The 26,599-nt window shown below is 33.6% G+C and overlaps 2 protein-coding genes across 2 annotated transcripts in view; both read right to left on the bottom strand.

Moving 5' to 3' along the window:
- Nucleotides 1-1,367: 1,367 nt before the first annotated feature.
- LOC149800510 (uncharacterized) lies at nt 1,368-12,328 on the bottom strand. The gene is made up of 2 exons (XM_089960140.1): nt 12,088-12,328; nt 1,368-1,620 (listed from the first exon to the last, which is right to left on the bottom strand). The coding sequence occupies exons 1-2, from the start codon at nt 12,326-12,328 to the stop codon at nt 1,556-1,558; spliced, it is 306 nt and encodes a 101-aa protein (XP_089816266.1). The 3' UTR covers nt 1,368-1,555.
- A 785-nt stretch (nt 12,329-13,113) lies between these two features.
- Nucleotides 13,114-26,599, bottom strand: part of LOC149800509 (uncharacterized) — a 31,080-nt gene continuing 17,594 nt past the window's right edge. Inside the window, exons 6-9 of the mRNA XM_089958454.1 lie at nt 20,760-20,857; nt 17,592-18,027; nt 16,652-16,743; nt 13,114-13,347 (exon numbers count right to left, since the gene is read on the bottom strand). Of these exons, the coding sequence (XP_089814580.1) occupies nt 13,114-13,347; nt 16,652-16,743; nt 17,592-18,027; nt 20,760-20,857 (860 nt within the window). The remainder of the gene's footprint in view (nt 13,348-16,651; nt 16,744-17,591; nt 18,028-20,759; nt 20,858-26,599) is intronic.

The following is a 26,599-nucleotide window of genomic DNA, read 5'->3' as shown; positions in this document are numbered from 1 at the left end:
TAGTAGCACCATCCGTTGATGATCAGCGATGTTATGATGTACTTAAAGATTTCAATGAAAACGCGCGATTACTGGATGAAGGTAATGATGTTATAGAGTTTATAACCGATATTGATGAAGCACCATCCGTAGATTCCATAGACGGATTTATTAATAATTTAGTTGTATACGACGATGTGATGCTAGATAAACAATCAAATCCAGCCAGAATATTTTCCCGAGGTAGACACAAAAATACAGACGTGATCTATGTTACTCAACGATATACACAAATTCCGAAGGTGATCAGAGACAACTGCAACATTTTAGTTGTGTTTAATGGCGTAGACACACACACGTTGCGAAATATTCATCAAACTTGGTGTGGTGGTGACATGGATATAATTAAATTCAAAAATTTCTTCTCACGAGCGCAAGCTACCCCACATGGATTTATAACAATAAATTTACATGATCCAAGAACAAGATATCGTGTGGGTCTTGATAAAATATTTGGGTAACAGGGGTGATGATAAAATTAAATTGAATTAAATAGATATCATTAATATAATGAACAACTGTGCGTGGTTACATCAAGGAACCACTAACAATTGTAATAAAAAATGCCGTGGAGAATATTGCAAGAAACATAATTATCTTATAAAGAAAAATCCTCATGCTGGTCCACGAAGTTGTGTTGGATGTAACAACGGCGTTAGAGGATTATATCAGATTTGCAAAAATTGCGGTGGAGATCGATGCAGAAGTTTGATGAACTATTACAGAAAAAGAAAGAACATAAATCCAAAAATAGAAAAATCACCATCAGAACTTGAATATTACTTGAAACATAGAACAAATTCCGAAGATTCAGATTCAGATGAAACAGATGAGGAAAAACGACAGCGAGAACGCGTTGAAAAATATTCATCAAACTTGGTATGGTGGTAAATTAATAGCAGCAGAGAGGGTACCTACCAACGTTGGTCGTCAAAAAAATAAACAAGAAATAAATAAACACGTAGAGTACTTTATTTTTTAGCTACTATTTCAAACTGAGGTTTTATTAGTACAATCGGTCATTGCAGAAATAAAACATCTCAAGGAAAAGTTCATTTGTAAAATCTTGACCTTTCTACGAGATGTTTTATTTGTTTATTTGTTTTGTCGGAATTCTATGGTCTGTTCACCCTCTCTGCTGCTACATCCTTCGGACTGATTTGATACTTGGACTAACTAGATTCTTTCCATTGGATTCAACTGTTTTATATCTTTTGGAAAAGTAGATTTATCTCTATTGGACTAATTAGATACCCATTTGGAATTACCAATGCTCTTTGGTTGACTAGAAAAATAAATATACTTCACTTTGTAGGACTATAATTAAAACCATTGCTTTTATACTCACTAGAACTAGATATTTTGCTCTTTGGCTGACTAGAACTAGATCAGTTTCTCTTTGGCTGACTAGAACTAGATCAGTTTCTCTTTGGCTGACTAAACTTTCATCCACTGCTCTTTAACTGACTAGAATGAGATACAGTCAAGTGCCATTGGGACACATTATTTGTTGAAGTCAGGACTTTATGTCATTTTGAGTCAAGGCATCAATTATTGCATCTGCAGCTGAGCACTTTTTATCTATAATAGAAGAAAAATATATCATTGATTACATGACGTCCTTAAAATAACATTCTACAAACATGCATCATATTATTCATATTACACATGTGCTGTATCAAATGATGTCACATAAGTTTTAAACATTGACGTTCAAATATCCCTCAGATCATACAAGTGAACCAAGTAGAATATCACCAAACACAAGGTCCATGTGGGCCTGAGATAGCTCAGTTGGCTGACATCTGCTTCATTTTAAATAGCAAGAGCAGTTGACAAAGACATCTAGATCAGTAGGATGCTTTCTATTCCTTCCACTGATGTTGACTGCATATGCCATGAAAACAACCGTCTCAGGAGTTTTTAATATTTTGCACCTTCATCCATATTTGATGGCACATCAGTGTCATTGGTCCAATACTGACAGTTATTTTACCCAGCAGCTTTTCCATCTGAGTTAGTCAAAATCAAATTCTTTATTGTGGTTTCTTGACATAAAGATGCTGAAATGTTTGTTCTAATTTTAATGATGTGGCCAATGTTTAATCAAGGATGGACATCATTTGTATGATGAAGTCAGTTGAGAAATTTACTGACAAATTTGATCAAACTATGGTAAGTGATATTTGAGAATAAATGTTACAAATGTTTCTAAAGTTTTAGAAATGGGGATCATATCAGATGGTCAATAGGTGTCACCTGTACAAATCTGTAATCCTGCTTGGTTAAATTATTTTGAGAGGTTTCTAAGAAAATGCTTTTCAATGTTAGCAACAGCAGCCACATTTTATTGGAGGTTGGCATCACGGTATAAAATTGACACCAATTTATGCCAGAGTGCTTTCTGTCAAACTTGGTCAATTTCTGTTCAGCACCTTTAAGGAAAGTTTCAAAGTCTTAGTAATGGTGGCCATATTTGTTGGTGGACTGGCATCATCTGTCTTGCCTAAATTTGTCCTTTCAAATTTAATCACATTCATTTGACGGAAGACAATTAAGGTTTTTATATTCAGCAAGGACAGCCATATTAGATGACTTATAGCCAATATTGGATGACTTATAGCCATATTAGATAAATTATAGCCATATTAGATGACTTGTGCTCATATTAGATGACTTATAGCCAATATCAGATGACTTATTGCCATAGTAGATGACTTATAGCCAATAGTATATGATTTATAGCCATATTAGATAATGTATGATTTATAGCCATATTAGATAATGTATAGCCATATTAGATGACTTATATCTATATTAGATGACTTATAGCCAATATTATATCATTTATATCCATTATAGATAACTTATAGCCATATTAGATGATTTATATCCATTATAGATGACTTATAGCCATATTAGATGACTTATAGCCATATTAGACGACTTATATCCATATTAGATGACTTATATTGTATAACTTTAAAAGCACTTTATGTCAGAATGTTAAAGTCAGATTTGGTCGGCTAAGGGATTTATGAGGGATCATATAATAGAAAATGCCCCTATTTTAGAAATGGCAGCTATACCTGAGGTGAAAATTTGTACAAATTTCAAAGCCCTTCTTCTCTGGATACTTTCTTTCAAAATTTGATTAATTCTGTTGAGAGTCTATCATGAAAAGTGGAACTGATCTTTTTCTAGTTTTAGTAACTCATCATGCTTTTGGATGACCATGGATCAACAAATATATTATCTTGAAAGCCATTCATCTTAGAATGCCATCTGTTTAATTTAGTCAAATTATATTTGATACTTTTTGAAGAAGTCAAGTAAAGTTTTCTAGTTTATCTTAGAATGCCATCTATTTAATTTAGTCAAATTATATTTGATACTTTCATGAAGAAGTCAAGTAAAGTTTTCTAGTTTTAGAAACATAGTTCATTTACAATAGCAGATCTGCATCCTATTTACAATTTGAAAAGCTGACTGCCAAGTTTGGATGAGTTGTTTTAATGAAGATGTTGAAAATAGCAAATGGTGATGTAGCTACTATAGACAACAGACAACAAACACGACATATAATGAAAATAAACACCACATATCACGACAATAAACACCACATATCATGAGCTTTGTCTCTTGGCCTGGTGGCCAAGTGATACAAATATGTGCATATTTGTTATATGCTAAATCAATCTTACATTGTAATTTGTATTCATTTTATATCAAATTTAATAAACTCCTTTAATGATTTTGATATATTGTTAATACACTGTCAAAAACTGAGGAATTGTTTTCAAAATGGCAAATCATTTTTGAATGAATGGCCCATTTGTGACATCATCAGTATCACTAAGTTTAACCATATCTCCACGTAATGTTACAACTCCTGGTCTTACACTAAGTAACATAAAAGAAGAGAAACCAACAAATTTAGTGAAATTAAAAAAATAATTTATTTCTCTGAGTTAGAAATTACAATTTTAAGAGGAATTTACAGTATTTTAAAATAAATCAAAATAATCCTGAATATTCTATCTCAATTTAAAACACTTAGAATGTTCCAAATTAATTACAATATATAATGTGTTAATATACCAATAGTCTTGAATGTGCTACTGTACCAATGTATCACAATGATCCAATGATCCATAATTTAGGATGTGTTTAAATGAACTGAAAATAAAAATAATCCCAAAGTAATGTTTTGTCTACAACTTCTGTGTCCACTTCATACTTCCAATGAATAACTAAAACAAATGGTTCCTTTCAAATTATAGCTGAACGTAAAAGTAAATGAGTCAACGGACTGAACTTAAAACAGGAATGAAAAATAGTTTACCTTGTCCTATATATACTAATATCACTTGACCTAAGACACACTATAAAGATCAGGACATGGGTCATTTTAAATGGCACAGTCCATCAAATTCCAAATAATTTCACATCCAGAACATTCTAAGCTTATAAATAAGTTTGGGCCTTGAACTCAAATTGAAGTAAATGTCTTTAAAGAAAATGACAAGAGCCAAATGGACCAAAACTCAATCACAGACAAAGGTACACAATATAAATTAAATAGACATTAAAACGGTTAGGGTTATATATACTTGAATGTGCTGATGTACCAATAATCTTGATGTATCACAATGATATAAAACATAATGACTCTGAATTAACTCATAATAAGCTTAAGATAGTGTTTATGTCCAAAAAGACAACAAACATTTCATAATTCCAATGAATAATTTAAATAATGATTCCTCTCAGATTATATCTGAACATAATAATAATAACAACAAAAATAATAATAATAATAATAATAAGAAGAAGAAGAAGAAGAAGAAAAAGAAGAAGAAGAATATGGACTTAGTACAGCATTTAATCTTCACTTTACAATATTAGTTGGCACATAAAACATAAACAACGATAAGATTACAAAAACAAACATCATAAAATTACAAGACAAAAACATGTCAACAATAATTAAAAAGTAAACATTATGAAGTCATTAAGTCTGTTCTTGTAGTCAAAAAAAGGTGAGTTGAAGAGCACCCTTCAATGACATCACAGTGTTCTTGTGTCTAAGATCTAGCTGGGGCCTGCTATGCAAACGTTGTCCTTATGACACTGTTTAATAGTGGGAACAATGAGAATGAGAGTGATGGAAGAGGAGCATAAGTTTCTAGATAGGGTATACACGTTGCATAGGTCAGATAGGTTTATTGGACTGGAGACAGTCAACAAAATGTAGCATAGTAAACATAGTGTATTTGATTGTGGATCGAACAGGTAACCTGTGAATGTTAAAAAGCAGGTGTGCTCAGATCTTCTTGCTCATAGGATAATCTGAGCAGCTCTCTTTTGAACTTTTTGAAGCTTTTGTAGTTGATACTGAGACAAAATAGATAGAAGTGAATTTCAATTGTCAAGTCTTTAAAGTACTAAGGAAAATGGAAGTGTTTTAGTGGCATCAACCAAAAGAAAATATCGAATAGAGCTTATGGGTTTCAGCTCCAGATATGCCGCCATTTGGGTTAAGTATTGGTTTCTTCAACAGAAGCTTAACAATGGCAGTTTGAAAAATGATAGGTAATTCCCAGGATAAGAGAAAAGTATTGATAACATCGGTTGATGAAGGCAACGTAGAATCTAAGCACTTAAGCAGCAGTGATGTCAGAATTGGATCGAGCTGACTTTCACATGACTTTGGGGCGCTCTTCATCACAACTGCATTGTACAAATCCATTGAGACAGGTTCAGATGTTTTCAAAGTTTGCTGTGTATATTCTCTATCACAACTGTATGGTGACGTTGAGACAAAAGAAATTGTGTTGTCAAGCTACTGGTATCTCTAACAGATTGAACGTTGTCACAGAAGAAATTTACGAACAGGTGCAGAAGGTCAACAAGAGAGAAGGTCATTGGAAATGTATATTTATTCCTCAACATTAACTTGTTCGAAACATCGAAGAGCTCTATTCAGCTGAAACTATCAGTCATTTAGTACTCTGGTAGGCTAATTTTGATGCATGAACTATGTTTGTAACACTTTTCTTTGCAAACTCATTGATCTGCTTATGAATAATAATAATAATAATAATGCTTTACTTATAGAGGGTGACTCATCAGTCAAGGACTATTCTCCCTTGAGGCCCTCTTAAGAAGAGTATAAAAATGCACATTATATGAAGATAGCAATGATTACTGTATACTTTAACATGTTCAGTATTAAAACACTAAATTCCATTATCTATAAGAAACACATACATGCACATGATATCTCCTCTTAAATACTCTAACATTTTCTGCAGATTTTACATGTAGTGGAAGCTTGTTCCACAGAACTGTACCAGAGTACTGGAAGCTCTTTTTAAATTGCTCTGTTCTTGGTTTTGGTGCTAGAAGGTTTTCATGTGATATTGATCTCAACTGGTATTGTGTTGAAAAAGGCCTGAATAAGTCCTGAAGATACTCTGGTGCCATTCCATGTAGACATTTATATAAAAGAACTGCCTTGTGAAAATCTGTCCTGTCATATATTGTGAACCATTTGAGTTCTGTAAATAATGCTTTTGAGGGATGATCAATAGATGCATCTAAAATTATCACACTGCTCATTTCTGAAGTTTAGAAATCCTGTCTAACTCAGATTTAACAGATTCCCCATACATTTTAACAGTAATCCATTGTTGGAAGAATATATGACTTGTAGTATAGATTTCGAGTTTCCATAGGTAAATGTTTCTTGATTCTGCTGAGTAGGGCAATTTTGGATGACTGTGTTTTACAAAGCTTATCAATATGGTCATTCCATAATGAATTGTTATCTATGTTGACACCTACAAGCTTTTCACATTTGACATTTTCTAATACATGATTATTTATTGTTGGAAAGCTCTTTTTAAATTGCTCTGTTCTTGGTTTTGGTGCTAGAAGGTTTCCATGTGATATTGACCTCAGCTGGTATTGAATTGAAAAAGGCCTGAATAAGTCCATAATTCACAATCAACACTACACTACACTAGACTCTACCCCAATAGTATCTAGATTAACATGTCTGTTATAACTAATGGAACTGTCTACATAGAGAAGAATACCCTCCCATGGCTTCCCTATCTTTTCTATTAAAGCTGAACTCCTGTATTTGGAGAGCCAAATCATCAGTATCATCAGAAAGAAAGGTTTCACATAGACCTAGGATATTGGCTGATCGTGTCTGCTGTATTATTAACTTAATCTCATTCAGTTTAGGGAGGATGTGTTGAATATTTAGGTTGATTACTTGCAGACCTCTTTTGAGGAGGCCAAAGACATGACAATTTCGATCAATGGATATTGATTTTCAGACAAGGTAGTATGCAATGTATTGTTTTTAGACTTGACAGATTTCTTTACATTGCCTTGATTATTTACATAAACACATGAAGAAGATAACATTCAAGATCCATCTGTTGTACCATGACCACATGTAGTGGACACATGAGAATGTTCAATATGAGACTGATTTACATACCTACAAGAAGACATTAATATAAGACACTTCAGGAGCCTCAGATGGAGAAGTAATTTGAACAGTATCACATAGTTGTTTACATGTTAACAAGCTGCACTTTGTACACAAATCAGATAGTGCCTGAAACCTGTTTAAAGAATTATAATTATTACATTTAAAAGTATACACATATTCTAATGCATTTTGTTGCTGGATATGTGTTGCATAGGCCTGCACATCATTGCCTTCTACCTACTGGTATGTGCACAACTTTTATGCCCTAAGGTTGTCATAAAGATTATAACGAATCTGTTTTCCACGCAGACATCCCTGTGTTACATGACTGTGCTCTCCACAATACAAGCAGTTTTCTGACTCATGCCTAACCCATTTTATAAGTCTTATGTACTTGTCTGTTTTCCATGCAGACACTCCTGTGTTACATGACCATGCTCTCTACAATAAGCAGTTTTCTGACTCATGCCTAACCCATTTTATAAGTCTTAGGTGGCAGGTCCAGTTTCATAATTTTGCCCCTGGCAAATTTCTTAACTTAAGGCTATGGTGTGACTTTTTCAGCTATTGTTGTTTACTATTTACGGATATGGATATATTTGTGAACTAGGTGTTTTGGGCTTGTGTTGTTCTTGAAATTGATGTCAGTCATGTAAACCTTCCATAGTTGCTCTGCAGTATGTTGATAGTGAAATAGCAATAGTTGGCTAGGAAGAAGAGCTAGCCTCCCATAGCAGTAGACACGTGGATTCAAGGCAAGCCGAGTATCTCAAAAACGGCTTGGATGACAACTATTCTGAATTGCATCAAACTATTTAGTAGACAATGTTTTTCAAAAGTTTCATCCAAGGAAAGGGCTTGCGTTTGCACTGTGAGTACTACATGCTGTCAAAAATGGCATTTGGATGTGAAAAATCAGGTATAGAATAGGGGTTGGGGTGCATAAACCTCTTCTGCTATGAACTGCCATTGACTTGTCTGGTCAAGTGAATACTATTCTTATGCTCTGTTTTAATATAGGTATCTAAAAATATGGACCTTTTTGACCTCACTTGTGTATTTGATTTTTTATGATTTTTTTATACTAGGTTGCTGATTGCGGCATTAAATTTGTACATAAAAACTGGACCCTGCCCCTTTATGTACTTGTCTGTTTTCCATGCAGACACTCCTGTGTTACATGACCGTGCTCTCTACAATAAGCAGTTTTCTGACTCATGCCTAACCCATTTTATAAGTCTTATGTCTATATGAGTATGAGTACAAGATTTACTATTAAGTCCAGATATACAGCAGGCTAAATTTGCATGAAAATACCTACACTGGTTCAAGCGTTATACTTGACAGAGATCGCTAATTTATTTTCCCTGGCTGTGACCTTATCCTTAATCTTGAGATCAGTATCTCTAAACATTTTACATACGTGGAACAAGTTGAATTTGGTATCTCTAAACATTTTATATACGTGGTACAAGTTGAGATCAGTATCTCTAAACATTTTACATAAGTGGTACATGTTGAATTTGGTATCTCTAAACATTTTATATATGTGGTACAAGTTGAGATCGGTATCTCTAAACATTTTACATAAGTGGTACAAGTTTCATTAAAATATCTTCAATAGTTTTAAGATTATAGTCAAGAAAATGTACGAAATCAAGTGGCCGAGTGGTCTAAAGCGCTCTCCATTATGGATCACTGCCATCTCACCTCTGTCTGCATAGGTTCGAGTCTCGGATTCGGCCAATGTGGGTATGTGAGAAAGCTTGCCAGTAGCTTCTCGAGGGTCGGTGGTTATTTCCGGGGATTTCCCGGGTTCTTCCTCCACCATTAATACTGGCCGCCATATATAGCCTATCGTGTGCTGAAAAATGGCGTTAAACCCTACAACAACAACAACAACAACAACTAAACATTTTACATACGTGGTACAAGTTGAATTGGGTATCTCTAAACATTTTACATAAGTGGTACAAGTTTCATTAAAATATCTTCAATAGTTTAAAGATTATAGTCAAGAAAATGTATGAAATCAAAACATTATTTTTTTCCCTTCCTTTCTGTGAACTTAATCTATTGGCAGGGGGACGGCATGTGTTAGATAAATCTATATTATGTGATAGACCTTGGTGAGTAGTTCAGGACAGAGGTCTACCTGATTATTCACATCTTTTTTTGTTGCAAACAACATATAATGTACCTAATACTTGTTTGTGATTGTGGCTTATATATTAAGATACTTATAATTTGGATGAAAACATGTTTATTATGTTTGAGTTCAAGATAGAAACTTGATTCATACCTTAGAATTTACTAGAAGTACATTTTCTTTACAGAGTGATAGACATTTCCATTAAGTTGACCTTCATTCTAGTTCTGGAATTGTGTCTTAATTTTTTTATATAAATGTTGTTTACTTCAGAATTAGTCATTTTATATCTTCACATCAATCTTAGGGGAATCCAACTTAAGTTGAGGGGATTGCATTGGTGTCAACTTTTACGGTTTACCCGTAATTTGTACGCTATTTTCTTCTTTTTTGTCAGTGTATGGTCGTACAACCATTTTATTATTTATACTTACTACTATCAAATGCATAAAGTTTGCATCAATTTTCATACTTTACATAGCGTGGCAATCATGTTGGTGTAACCTTAATTCGTCCGACTTTTCTGTGTGGAGAAAAAGTCGATTTATTAAAAAATGTAACAATATACTAATTAAAAATAAATACTGATTTTAACACCAGCATTTTATCGTGCTGTTATAGTTCTGAGTTAAGTTTGTCAGATAGGAAATGCAAACAGAAAGATGCATTGCCATAATGACGGATGACATAGTACAGATACTGAGTGACTCAAAAATATGTAACACTGCCAATTTATATCACGTTTGTGACCAAAATCGTCACACCATATAGCAAATTCATAACTTTTCAAACACCAGAAACACAATTTAAATAGAAATGATCAACAGCTTACAAAGTATAAACTTCCGGACTGCTACTTTGTAAAAATTGTTATTTCTGGGTTTCAATTTTTGTATAGCTCCTGGCGTAATATCTTGAGGTTTATGGGGACAAATATAAATTCATAGCAAGTTTGTAACTGGGAGATCTTCCTTTATCACTTGTCAAATCTAAATATTTTACTGATTTATTTTTTATTTCTCTCATCTAGTTGAAATATTCCATCCATCAAATGGCTGAGCCTAACTCAAAGAAACACAAGCTTGAAGACACTGACTGAGGTCATGGCAAGTTTCAGGCTGATTGGATTCAAGTCTTCCCTGGTATTGTAGATGTATCCAAGTTAGGATCTTCACATGCTTTTTATAAAATATGCAGTAAAGACATTAAAGTGGTGGTGTCAAGCATATATGATCTGGAGGAGCACTTCAGGACAAAACTGCATGAAAGAAATTTTGAAATGAAGAAGGAATCATCCATCAAAAGCTTTTGTGCTTAGCCAAAGCAGGAAGATGATAGTGTTATAAGTACAAAGAATGAAATAAAGTTTCAGAAATGTAAATAATTATGTAAATATGTGTGATAATAATTTTTTGTATAGCATTTGTTGTTTTAAAACTGTTGATCTTATATAATGTATGAAAACATTTTTTCATGTAAGGTTGTTTTGGTCTTTTCAAGGTTTTTATTGGTATGCCATACAGGTTTTCATCTCAAAGGGTTGATACCCATGGGATTGAATTTCTTTATTTAAATCAGTCACTGGAATTATGAAGTGCTCTTTGATCACTTTTCGGACTAAATTACTACCTTAAAATTATGATGCTTTCATTCGAGGATATTTTGGATTATATAATTGTGATACATCAAGAATGTTATCACATCAGCACTTTTCCAGACTATTGGCACATCAGCACTTTTCCAGACTACTGGCACATCAACACGTATCCAGACTACTGGCACATCAGCACTTTTCCAGACTACTGGCACATCTGCACTTTTCCAGACTACTAGCACATCAGCACTTTTCCAACTACTGGCAGATCAGCATGTTCAAATTTAGAAATCATTTGGATCACCACTGGAATTCATTTGGAATACTCTAAACTTTTGGACTTGTGATATAACTTTCAGAACTATTTTGGGATTTAACTAACAATACTGTAAGTTCTTTTTTAATTTTCACTTTGTATTGTGGAGAAATAAATCAACTGCTGAATTTTACAAAACTTCCCTCCTCTCTAGATCCCACTTGTGGCTGTGGTGTTGAGTGTAATTCATACCTGCTGAATGTAGTTTCAGAATATAAAACTAGCACACTGAACACAACTCATATGCTAATATTCATCAATGCCAGAACAAAAGCAATATAGTCAATCTACATTGTGTGTTACAAAATTTTATCCCAGCATCTGAAAAATAATTCAAAGCAAATGTCCAAGGAATTAGAAATATATTATTTGCATAGCGCAATAACACTATGATACATTTCCTTTCAGATAAATTATAGTATTTTCATCTGTATTAGTCATTCATAAAGAATTTTAATTTCAGAAATTGTACTAACCATTATAATGCAGAAGCACAATGCTCTCAGCAAGTTTCAGTTCCACAGCCTTGATACTTTCTTCAAGGATCTTCTTGGTTAGTTGGTAGAATTTCCTAACCTCGTCCTGAAGCATCATGGGATTCAGTCCAGACAAACATTCCTTCTGACTCATCTCCAGTAAGCATCCAACTGTTGCCACCATCTGAGCACCAACTACTGTACCCTGTACACAAAAATAATGATGTATGATATTACTCATTTCAATATGTAATAAGAGGTTCTGATATTACTCATTTCAATATGTATTAAGAGGTTCTGATATTGCTCATTTCAATATGTATTAAGGGGTTCTGATATTACTCATCTCAATATGTATTAAGGGGTTCTGATATTACTCATCTCAATATGTATTAAGGGGTTCTGATATTACTCATTTCAATATGTATTAAGGGATTCTGATATTATTCATTTCAATATGTATTAAGGGGTTCATCCCAGCTCTTTTACAATATTTTCATCTAATTATGACTCCCAAGAAATGATCAGGGCACTGTGAATACGGATTAGCAGACAATTAAAGACATGTTTGCAAAATAATATAAGTTTGGAAATAAAACACAGTTTTACTCCATCAGTCTTGACCTTTCATCTTTTGACTCAAGTATTAGTTAAGCTGCCACAATCAAAGGAAAATTTACCTTTTAGGGTTTATTAAAATGAACAGTCACATGATAACTGGCTTATTAATTTGAAACAAAATCGCTAATGGGTCCCAGAAAGGTTTGTGCAACAACAAATATGCATCAAAGGAATTCAACTATCATACAGAAAACAAATCTCACCGAGATAAATAGATGGACTGATATAATGCCACTAGTATATTCCTAAGAATGTTTAGTCAATGGATATCAAAGAATCTACATTTCCTTGTCTACATTATGTCATGTCTAGAATAATAGATATTACTATGAGAGTTTAGTAGATTCTGATGGGTATGATACTAATTCTCTCTCTCTCCTCTCAAAATATATCTGCGAAAAGTATTTACAGTGCCTTTTTGGGTCCCTGAACAACTGTATAAAAGCTGAGGTCAAAGTTCCTGTTTGTTCCTGCCACAAGGGTCCCTTTTTCTTCAAATGTCTTAAAAGACTTGAATTTATCCGAATCCGTAGAAAGATTGATTGAAGTACTTGTGTCACATGAATCAGGAATGAGCAGGTAAATCTTCAATGGATGATTCTTAGTGGTCAAACTGTGCATGTATCCATTCAACATATACTGCAAAGGAAATGTATGGATAGATTCAAATGAATTAGAATTCTTTGAGCTATACCCATACTATTTTTATCTTTATTTTCGTGAATGTTTCCACCATTCCAACTCTTAGACTAATATCCTACAACTCCCCAAAAACCAAATGCATGCATCATCAATGCCAAAAATTGCCATATGTTTTTTGGGACAAAGTGCACAAACATAATTGAAACAATGATGCATTCAAAGATGAATCTTTGTGGGCTAACTAGAAAGTTTATTATTGAAGAATTGTAAATGTTTTTTACTTGTGATCCTTGCAGGCTGCATTAAGATCTCATGTCACATATTACTGATACGGTATCCAATAGACTGCTCCTGTGGCCCAGTGGTTAGAGCATCTGCCTTGGATGCGGGAGGTAGCAGGTTTGAAATCCGGCTGAGTTGTACCAAAGACTTATAAAAAATGGTACCAACAGCTGCCTCGCTATTCACTCAGCATTAAGAGGTTAGTGTTAGGACTTGTCGGCCTGGTGTCAGGATAATGTGACTGAGTGGGACATCATGCTACATGTCTGAAGCATGATGCCTCAGTGCTAGACATCGCTATAAACTGCCACATTGCAGACATTGTAGCAATATGACTGAAAAATTGTTAAAGCTACATAAAAAATCTAAATCACACACAGAGTATCCAATATTGTGCAAGTTAAACTAGATATAAAATACAAAGGAACAGAAACCTGCCAAATGGTCATGTCCCTTCAATCTTCATTCTGACAACAAACTTGGAAATCAAGGTGGTGGATAGTTACATCATAATAATTTAGGCATCATATTTATCTTTTTCTACAATAAATGATACAAACGTGTTGTATGTACATGATTATAGTTTGTATTTATATTTGTAACCAGAAGTAGATAGGTAGTTCTAGGTAAATTATCATATAAATATGTTTAATTAAGACTGGCTGTCTATGATTATTGTGATGTACAAGTTCTTGTGATTGTCCATACATGTCAGCTATGTGTCAAATATGCATGCAGAATTTTCATGTGAGAAACTACAGATCAGATGTCGGACTTTTTTAGTGAGTGTCACTATCATTTAAACATAGGGTGCATGTGGGTAGCCGCCTACATTGGAGAAAATGTCAGATCTTCAACTGCATGTCAATATCCTTAGTTGATGATTTGTGCTTCCATTGAGTAATTCCAATGAAATGAACTAAACACATATGTCAGACTGCCTTTAGTGTTAGGGTTGTCTTCCTTGTGTATAGTGCATAGTGATCAGTTTGGGCTATGAACATGCAATTAGGACGTTTGACTGATACATGCAATTAGGACTTTTGACTGATACATGCAATTAGGACTTTTGACTGATACATGCTCGTGTCAGTGGCTCAGTAGTAATGTAACTTTTTGCTTATGTTTTCATCATTGCCACTCAGCTGATTTAAATGAAAGTCATTAATCAAAATAACAAACATTTCTTCCAAGTTTGACAAAACCTGACAGACTCTTTACAGACATTCAAAAATACAATAAGGTTGCTGCTGAAGCCACGCTATTGCTGGATAGGTCAGAGGTCACATCAAACATAATATCATAGAGTATATTCCACCAAACCTTCCTACCAAGTTTGATGTTGCTCAGCCATTGTAAAGAAGGTGCTGAAATTAACTTTTCCCATAAGGTTGTTAAGGAAAATAGACTGTTGCTAATGAAGCAGACCAGTCACAATTTAAACAAAGCATGTCACACCAAGTTTAACTGAAATGGAGTCAGCCCTTTTTGAGATGTTGGAAATAGGTTTTTCAGCAGGTGATAAAATAAGTATACCATTGCTAAATAATCCAGAGTCCTCAGGTGATAAAATAAGTATACCATTGCTAAATAATCCAGAGTCCTCAGGTGATAAAATAAGTATACCATTGCTAAATAATCCAGAGTCCTCAGAACATTTGAGCAGAGCATTTACTAATAAGGTCCAACCAGGATAACAGGCATGTGGTTAGTAGGCAAGGAATACATAGATAACTGGCATATGGTTAGTAGGCAAGGAATACATAGATTACTGGCATGTGGTTAGTATTCAAGGAATACAGAGATAACTGGCATATGGTTAGTAGGCAAGGAATACACAGATAACTGTCATGCTGTTAGTAGGCAAGGAATACATAGATAACTGGCATATGGTTAGTAGGCAAGGAATACATAGATTACTGGCATGTGGTTAGTATTCAAGGAATAGAGAGATAACTGGCATATGGTTAGTAGGCAAGGAATACACAGATAACTGTCATGCTGTTAGTAGGCAAGGAATACATAGATAACTGGCATATGGTTAGTAGGCAAGGAATACATAGATTACTGGCATGTGGTTAGTAGGCAAGGAATACATAGATTACTGGCATGTGGTTAGTATTCAAGGAATACAGAGATAACTGGCATATGATTAGTAGGCAAGGAATACACAGATAACTGTCATGCTGTTAGTAGGCAAGGAATACATAGATAACGGGCATATGGTTAGTAGGCAAGGAATACACAGATAACTGGCATATGGTTAGTAGGCAAGGAATACATAGATTACTGGCATGTGGTTAGTATTCAAGGAATACAGAGATAACTGGCATATGATTAGTAGGCAAGGAATACACAGATAACTGTCATGCTGTTAGTAGGCCAGGAATACACAGATAACTGGCATATGATTAGTAGGCAAGGAATACACAGATAACTGTCATGCTGTTAGTAGGCAAGGAATACACAGATAACTGGCATATAGTTAGTAGGCAAGGAATACATAGATAACTGGCATATGGTTAGTAGGCAAGGAATACACAGATAACTGGCATGTGGTTAGTGGGCAAGGAATACATAGATAACTGGCATGTGGTTAGTAGGCAAGGAATACACAGATACCCTCATCATGACCCATTTCCTTTGAGACACTCTGGATCATCATCTTAACAACCTCTCATATCCATCCATGTCACATATCCTTAATAGCCACCTTTCTTACATGGACAATTTATCCCTAGTTTCAGAGTATGCATATGAGAGGTTGTTACATGGACAATTTATCCCTAGTTTCAGTGTATGCATATGAGAGGTTGTCACATGGACAATTTATCCCTAATTTCAGAGTATGCGTATGAGAGGTTGTTACATGGACAATTTATCCCTAGTTTTGTTACATGAACAATTTATCCCTAGTTTCAGAGTATGCATATGAGAGGTTGTTACATGGACAATTTATCCCAAGTTTCAGAGTATGCATATGAGAGGTTGTTCAGTAACTTGCATACTAACCTGGTACCTTCATGACTAAATAATTCAACACAAATGCCCAAGCAAGCCCAGTTGTCACATCCATTGCAGGCACTATACAATCAACAGATACGTCCTCACCTGAAAATAAGAGATCAATACTAAAAAGTGTGATCACAAATTATGTAGATTCTGTACAACATGAAGAATGCTTGGCAGTGACAAGCTTTTGAAAGATGGGACTTTTCACTTTAGAGTTGTTATGGATCAAGATATTGCAAAAAATCTCAACTTTGTGGCCTCATTTTGTATTTTTAAGTATTACTTGATAAAATAATGTGTCACATTGACCCCATTTTGGTGCAAGTTATACATTGATTTAATGATACACAAATGTTGTATCTCTAGCAGCAACATAAAAAACAAATTGAATTTAGAGATACAAAATGACCTTTAAACAATGTATTATTAATAAAACCAGGAAAACAAGTCATAACAGCCCTGTTTTGTTCTGTCATAGCTTTATCCTCAGGGAGTGCAATTAGTTTAGTGGCTAGTATACTGTACTCAAGAATTAAAAGGTGCAGGCAGCAAATGTTGAATAATCAATCAATCATTGGCCTGTTCGCTGTATACTCTGTATTAAATACAATTTACAATCCATATATGAAATATAGATAGATGGACACTTATAAGCAGTGCTTCAGGAACATATTTCATATACAAGCCCAGAGCTAGTAGCTTTTCAATAAGCACTTGATCAGTTATAAAACAATCTTCTTACACTGAAGATTTCATATTGAAAATATTAAATACCAATGGTGTTCTTGAACCATTAGCAGTTCTACAAAAAAACAGGTGCATGTTATGATTTGGGCAGATGAAGGGTTCTGATAAATGATCAGTAAATCATTTACTTTTAATAAATAGATAATCTAACAGATGATTTAAGTGTCAATGTTTATCAATAAGTCATTACCAGTACTTACACCTTAAAGTGCCAATTAGTCTTTCTTGATAATGTTTCTCTTTCTTAATGTATGTGACCCATGCAAGATCCTCTGGAATCATGTCATATGGTACATTAATAAGCACTGGAATTACATGGAGTTTATTTTTTTCCACATTGTCATGTAAAGTCATTTTAAATAAGTATCTATGGAGGTTATCAATCTTTAAAGTGTCTTTGGAAAATAAGAACACAACCCATTGAACAATATCAAGACACTTTGAAAATGATGTAATCTCTGGCTGTTCTGCTTCAAGGTATTCAATCACTTCAAAACCCTCTTTAGTTAGCAAGTCATGTAACTCCCATTTGGTTTCTTGATCTGTTTGGGATTGGCCATGAGCCACTATGCACACTTTTATGGTTTTGTCTTCGGTATGAGGTGGCAGACATTTAAGCTTGGAATTCTGTCGAATCTGTAAAAAGAAAAATGTTACATTCTACAAGAGAAAATTCTAAATGTTTGTAACAGATCTTCCTTTTATTGGAATCTAACAATCTTGACACAGTTCTGAATCACTGACTTCGATATAATGTAGTAAATATTCTTCCTGAATCCAATACATGTAAATGCACAGTTCTGCAAGTTTCTGTGCGAGTCTCCGGTTTAGTATATAATTTGCTCCATATTGAGCTTGAATACTTGTGGCAAGTCAAACATTCTGCCCTTCTCACTGCATTCGTCACTCATACATCCTGTCTGTCTCTTCTACTTAGTTGAAAAGATACCAGTGTTTGGAGCATGGGTGCATCCAAGATGTCTTGTTATCATTTGGCAGATGGAAGACTATGTTGATGATAGGTGGTTGTGTTTAGTGCATTTACTAGTTAGAGAAGTCCGTCATATTTGCATTTAAAAAAGCTCTCTTTGCCGATGATATCTGGTTATGTCTAGCATAGGTGACACCAAGGATGACAAAAGTGTGCCTTCGGTAATTCTGCAATACAAGATTGCAGGTCTTCATAAAATTTGTTCTTGATTTTATGTGTTGGCCATTGTGGGTGTATTGGTGCTGACAAATGATAGTTGCATACCTTTTTCCAGACTGTTGGTGTCTCGTTTGCAATAATCTGCCATTCGCAACTGATTGGAGGGTGTGTAATTGCTAACTATCTGTAATTTGATTGCAAACCCAACACCAGCTTCATATTGCTCTTATCTGCTTCGGCCACTCCAGAAGACATTGTAGTTGGCTCCTACATTGCTGAGTTTTCTTTCCACAGTTAAACAAGTTTCACTTGGGGCTGCTATCTGTGCATTCAGACTGAAGAGTTCTCTACTAACTAGAGCTGTTATTCTCTCTGGTCTATTTACTATGTACTGTTGGTTAGTGTGTGTAAGATCCAGGCAATAATGGCAACATTCGTCATCTCTGAGGATGATGGACCACCTCCCATTTTGTTACTCAGCTTCAATGAACACCAAGGAAAGTATGATGCTGGATGCTGAAGTTCTGGACACTTAGAATCAATGTCTGGATAAGGTTCTCTTTATTTTATTCTCACTCTTGACAAAGGCAGTTTTCATCAGAAAATTAAAACATAATTAAAACCAGAATTGGTTACAGAAATTATATAATACTATACTCTCTCCAATTCATTCCCTATTGAATTCAATTGCCATGGAATCTGTCATGTAGTAAATATTATCAGCACATTAAAAGTTGTCCAGTGTTACTGGAGTAGTATTACATGAATGATATTCCTTTGTTACTGCTATATAAAAAATAATCAGTTGAAGAACATATCTTGAAAAAGTATTTATGTAAAAATTAATAGCTGTCTTGATAGCAAAATTAAATGTTCCTTAATGTGCCATTTTCATCAATGTCACACTGTTGTGCATATTTAATTTAATTGTTTGTTTATTAGATTTAATTATTTTTTATTCCATTACATGCTATTTTAATGTAACATTGTTTACTGGATTTGACATTATCCAGAACTGAAACATTGTAACAAGATGATGACCTTGTTCCAGAATCAGTGAGTTTTGGTAAACAACTTTTTTAAAATTTTATTATCTTTCTTAGAGTAAGAATCAATAAGTATTTCCTAATTAAGATGCTAAACAGATTCTTGGATGGGTGTCCAAAGTTCATACTCCTGGAAAAAATAGAAGTTTGTTTACCAATTGACACATGCTTAATTACACACAGTCCAGGTATGACCATGACTCAACTTACTGATTCTTACTCTGAGAAACTTTTTTTAATTAAAAAAAGCTGATTACCAAAACTGTCATCGATTTTAGGTCAAGGTCATCAACTAGTGTGTGTGTGACTTGGATTTTTAACGTAGCTTTAACAATGTTTCAGTCATATAGCTATGATGTCTGCAGTGTGGCAGTTTATTGTGATGTCTAGCACTGGGGCATCATGCCGCAGACATGTAGCATGATGTCCCACCCAGTCACATTATCCTGCCACCCAGTCCTAGCACTAACCTCCTAATGCTGAGCACCAAGCAAGGCAGCTGTTAGTACCATTTTTGTAAGTCTTTGGTATGACTGGGCCAGGGATCAAACCCATAACCTCTCGCATCTGAGGTGGACACAATAACCACTAGGCCACTGGAGCGGTTAATCATCAATCAGTAACAATGTTTCTATTCTGGACAATGTCAAATCCAGTAAACAATGTTACATTAGAATATCATGTAATGGAATATATAAAAAAAATCTAATAAACAAACAATTAAATTAAATATACCTAACAACACACTTATATATACACACAATCTAGCATATGCATGTAATGAATACACAGGTGAGTTCCTACTGTAATTTCAAATTCTGTTGAGAAGCATGGTCACTAAAGTGTGATGTTTCCTTAGTTACAAAAGATCTCTCACCACATGTACTAGTATATAGTTAATGGTGGGCATGTGTAGAGATTAACTTCACAGATCTCTCACCACATGTACTAGTATATAGTTAATGGTGGGCATGTGTAGAGATTACCTTCACAGATCTCTCACCACATGTAGTATATAGTTAATGGTGGGCATTTCAGCAATCTAATTCAGAATCTACAGATTTTTTTAGAACCATTCAGAATTCTTAAAAATACCATGTAAATAAAAGAAAATACAAAAGTGTATGTTTACATGACTGGTTAACTGTTATCTCAATAATTCATGCACTCACAAAGCTATTATTTCCTGAATGATGATCACTGGTTTTCAGGAGCTCTTCTTTTATGGCTTGTAGTAAAAGGGCGTAAAGACTATGGTTCTCCACTGTATCTGAAAAAACGTGTTCAATCATAGTTTACTGTTTATACGACATGCAATTCAGATTTTAACACAAATTATTCAAACAACAGTAACTGTCTACAACAAGTCTTGTCCAGAAGATCACATGATTAAAATGAAGATCCAACTTTAATAAGTAGCTGTGATAGGCACTGACCATGGTCAGCTGACCTTCCAGTCCACTTAGATTGTGTAACCTATAAGAATACATATGAATTTCGTGTTTGACTGTGTTGTTGTTAGAATGATATATAAATTATGTTATTTTCCACTTTTGTAAATATGAAACCTGTATTATGGTTGGTAAATGGAAAGGTCAACAGAAATAATCTCATGCTGTTGTTCTTCAAATCTCTTATTTCAGTGATATTGATTTAATCAAATTGGTTACGGAAAATATTTAAGTTGTTGAGTTTATACCATTACAGAGAACACATTTCATGATATCTATACTGTTCACAATATAGAACATAATTGATATTATCTGTATGTATCACCATACAAAACAGATGATGTTATCTGTATTTATCCCCATATAGAACACAGATGGCATTATCTGTATTCATTACCATATAGAACACAGATGACATCATCTGTATTTATTACCATATAGAACACAGATGATGCTATCTGTATGTATCACCATACAAACACAGATAATGTTATTTGTATTTATCACCATATAGAACACAGATGGCATTATCTGTATTCATCACCATATAGAACACAGATGGCATTATCTGTATTCATTACCATATAGAACACAGATATTATCTGTATGTTTCACCATATAGAACATGGATGATGTTATCAGCTGTATTCATCACCATATAGATCTTTCCTGTAAATGGTGCTTACATAGTTATCTCCTCCTAGTCAACAGTTGTCAACAATAGCATCGGTCATTAAGGTGCTGACAAAGCCTGGTTACAGAGCATGCAAACTTTGTACTTTTAACTAGTTATGATAATACATCAGTTAACCATACACACTTCTTTCAAATTACTTAAGAATTCATCTCATGTAACTAATACAACCAATACGGTCTGTGTGTAATTTAAAAGCAGATTCATAATGCACAACTTAATCAAATTAATGTATTACTCTTTGTCCTCTATTGAGAGACCAAATTTATCAAATTAATGTATTACCCTTTGTCCTCTATTGAGAGACCAAATTTATCAAATTAATGTATTACACTTTGTCCTCTATTGAGAGACCACCACTCTGGAGATTTGGTAATTGTAATAACTTAGTGCTATAAAGAATTTCACGTTTTGCTATGTGCATCTAAAAGGAATAAATTAATTTAAATATTTATAGTGTGATACTGCTAATATGATATCTCAAAACAAATAACATGAACTGTGATGGATAAATCAATAAAATATAACATTGTTTTATCCCATGTGTTTACTGGATTTATCTACATGTAATATCTGCACTATAAAAAATGTACTTTTATCTGCTTCATTCTTTCTTCCATTCACTTTTTCCTCAGTGATCATAATTACACATATGTACTGTTATGCACTCAATATTATAATTGATACAAATATTACACACTAAAATAACAATTAAATAATGAAGTATGACACAATGCAGTGGTTTTGACAATAATTTAACAATTGATAGTTTTGGTTGGCTTCTTAGAGAAGGTGTGTTTTACAGGAAGGGATGATGTTAATAAGAATTTTTCAATTGGCAGCATGGTTTGTTTCTTTAATTACTTAGTAAACAAGGTTACAGGATATGAATGACAGAAGCAAATATCTTGTCTCTCGTCATCAAATTATATTGTACACAGGAAGGGGCGGTTTTGGACAAGAATTTAACAGGTACAAAGGTTTTATTGTATGAGTACTATAGATTTAACAGGACCAATAAATCATGGTCCTAACTTGTTCAGTAAGAAGCCTTCAAAACTTACATAGGTCATAATGTGGCTTGTTGACCTTCTATTTTTCAATAAATATAACTGTGACATTCTAATCTCTGACCTTTTACCCTACACTTGTTTCATAACTGTAAAAATTAGAATTGTGACTTTTTGTCCTCTGACCTCGAGTCCTACAGTCAGGTATCTAAATCACTATCTCCTATCTCCCACTCACTGCACCAAGATGTTAGTAGGGCAGTAATTCAATGGGGGGGGGGCACTTCAAAATACTTTAAAGTGTTCTCTTGTCAGGTCAGCTAAAACTGCACCATTCTCAGGTTTAAGGTATTATGTGCGCTTTATCTGAGAGACCATAACTGACTGATGATTGTATTATCTGGAGCATGTGTCAAAACTATTAGACATTTCACATTCGCAAATATAACGTTTCATCATTTTTGTTTTAATTTTTATCCAAAAGCATCTCTTACGATCATTCAGTGATTCGATTGTTTTCTAAAGCAATTGATCATGTATGAAATTTAAGGACTGGACTCCATCTGGTCCACTAAAATATGAATAGCTGGGAAGAAGACTTAATACGCATTGCCTAGGGATTATATTTTATTAACTTTCTGATCATGCTAATCGTTTGTAATTTGGAATTACTTTTATTCGTTTTAATATAAAACATCACTTATCTACCCACATAAGCTTTTCTGATGACAAGACAGCTTGAGAGAATCGCTGGTATTCAGAATCAACACGTAGATAATAATAATCGTCTCTCAAGCAAACCACAGAGGTGAATCAGTATCTTAATGGCAGATGGTCATGTGATACAAATATAGGTACACCCATGGAAACAAAAATAGAAAGGTCATTATAACATAGATGACATTATCGGTATGTATCACCATACAGAACGTAGATGATGTTATCTGTATGCATCACCACACAGAACACAGATGATGTTATCAGTATGTATCACCACACAGAACACAGATGATGTTATCTGTATTCATCACCACACAGAACACAGATGATGTTATCGGTATGTATCACCACACAGAACACAGATGATGTTATCTGTATTCATCATCACATAAAGACCACATATGTTATCTGTATTCATCACCATGATGTTATCTGTATTCACTACCATGATGTTATCTGTATTTATCACCATACAGAACACAGAGGATACTATATTTATTGTGCTATGACTCGATGGTCTTAAACTAAGTAACAGAAAACAACAAGTTTTATAAAATTGAACAAAATATTTTTTCTAGAATACAAAGTAAAAATTTAAAAATTACTTACATTATTGTGAATTAAATCCCAAATAGCCCTAAAAGTTTTATAACAAGTCCTAATGTATGAAGTTCCGATAAAATTCCAGTGGTGTTCCAAATAAATTCCAGTATAGAATGTGTTGATATTTTGAATGTGCTCATGTGCCAATGGTCTAAAATATGGTGATGTATAAACAGTCTTTAGATGTATTACAGTAATACAATCCACAATGTCTTTGAATGAAATTAATTCATTATAATTTGAAATTTATCATTTAGTCATAGATGTATTTTAGAGCATTTTGTAATTCTAGTTAATAATTTAAATAAATAAATCCAGCAAAATTAAAAACTGAAAACAACAACATGACTTATTCCACTTCACTTTGGGTGTTATGGTAGGAATGGGTACTTTTTCAAGTAAATAAAATTGATATAAAAATAAGATACATTATGACTGAGTCATGATTTAGGTCTCTTTCCTTGCTACAACATTCAAAATCATCAACATGTAAAGGAATTTACAAGTTGAACACTAATGTCCTGGAGTCAGATTTAAATAAACATGTTTACCTCCATCAATAATGATCTGAATATTTATTCCATAAACATAGAGAAATATTAGCATTGTATTATCTAGTTTACAAAATATTTGTCACTAGTCATGTAGACCATTAAGGTGATTTTGGATTTAGGTCAATTACAAAATACAGATCTACATAATGTAATCATTGAGAAAAGCCAAGTGACGATATAAACTAATCATACATAACAATTCATACAAGATGGTAAAATATTATATAGGGATATTAATCTATAATACAAAATACACCACTGTGTGATTATGCTAATATGAATCCTCTAAAGGCAGTTAAAATTAGTTACCTGATCAAAGCTAACATACGAATAACAGCATCCTTAAAGTCTACCAAAGTGTGTTTCTGCATGGTGTACTGATAGAGCAAGGTCTATACATTTCAGTAACAATAGTGTAATCAATGATTACATAGTTCACCATTATGAGGCTTTTCAGTAGTTTGAAAGCATTAGTTATCATGTACAAACTGTATTGAGTCTAAAGTTAGCATTAGTTATCATGTACAAACTATGTTGAGTCTAAAGTTAACATTAGTTATCATGTACAAACTATATTGAGTCTAAAGTTAACATTAGTTATCATGTACAAACTATATTGAGTCTAAAGTTAACATTAGTTATCATGTACAAACTATACTGAGTCTAAAGTTAGCATTAGTTATCATGTACAAACTATATTGAGTCTAAAGTTAACATTAGTTATCATGTACAAACTATATTGAGTCTAAAGTTAACATGTTATCATGTACAAACTATATTGAGTCTAAAGTTAACATTAGTTATCATGTACAAACTGTACTGAGTCTAAAGTTAACGTTAGATATCATGTACAAACTATACTGAGTCTAAAGTTAACATTAGTTATCATGTACAAACTATACTGAGTCTAAAGTTAACATTAGTTATCATGTACAAACTATACTGAGTCTAAAGTTAACATTAGTTATCATGTACAAACTGTATTGAGTCTAAAGTTAACATGTTATCAAGTACAAACTATATTGAGTCTAAAGTTAACATTAGTTATCATGTACAAACTGTACTGAGTCTAAAGTTAACGTTAGATATCATGTACAAACTATACTGAGTCTAAAGTTAACATTAGTTATCATGTACAAACTATACTGAGTCTAAAGTTAACATTAGTTATCATGTACAAACTATACTGAGTCTAAAGTTAACATTAGTTATCATGTACAAACTGTATTGAGTCTAAAGTTAACATTAGATATCATGTACAAACTATATTAAGTCTAAAGTTAACATTAGTTATCATGTACAAACTGTATTGAGTCTAAAGTTAACTTAACAATGAATTGTTGGCCCCACTGGAGAGCATGGTCATGTAACACAGCGATGTCTGCATGGAAAACAGATTCGTTGCCATCTTTGTAACGAACTAGAACATAAGCAAAAGTTGTGCACATACCAATAGTTAAAAGGCAATGATGTGCAGGCCTATGCAACACATATCCAGCAACAAAATGCGTTAGAATATGTGTATACTTTTCAATGTAATAATTATAATTCTATAAACAGATTTCAGGCACTATCTGATTTGTGTACAAAGTGCAACTTGTTAACATGTAAACAACTATGTGATACTGTTCAAGTTACTTCTCCCTCTGAGGCTCCTCAAGTGTCTAATATGCCAATGTCTTTTTGTAGGTATGTAAATCAGTCTCATATTGAACATTCTCATGTGTCCACTACATGTGGTCATGGTACAACAGATGGATCTTGAATGTTATCTTCTTCATGTGTTTATGTAAATAATCAAGGCTATGAAAAGAAATCTGTCAAGTCTAAAAGTAATATATTGCATACTAACTTGTCTGAAAATCAATCCTCTGATTGAAATTGTCATGTCTTTGGCCTCCTCAAAAGAGGTCTGCAAGTAATCAACCTAAATATGCAACATATCCTCCCGAAACTGAATGAGATAAAGTTAATATTACA

The sequence above is a fragment of the Sinohyriopsis cumingii genome, chromosome 5, assembly GCF_028554795.1.
Source record: "Sinohyriopsis cumingii isolate HCF-2022 chromosome 5, ASM2855479v2, whole genome shotgun sequence".
Classification (NCBI taxonomy): Eukaryota; Metazoa; Mollusca; class Bivalvia; order Unionida; family Unionidae; genus Sinohyriopsis; species Sinohyriopsis cumingii.
Note: the sequence above shows the minus strand (reverse complement) of the source record. Positions and strands in the feature narration are given on the sequence as shown.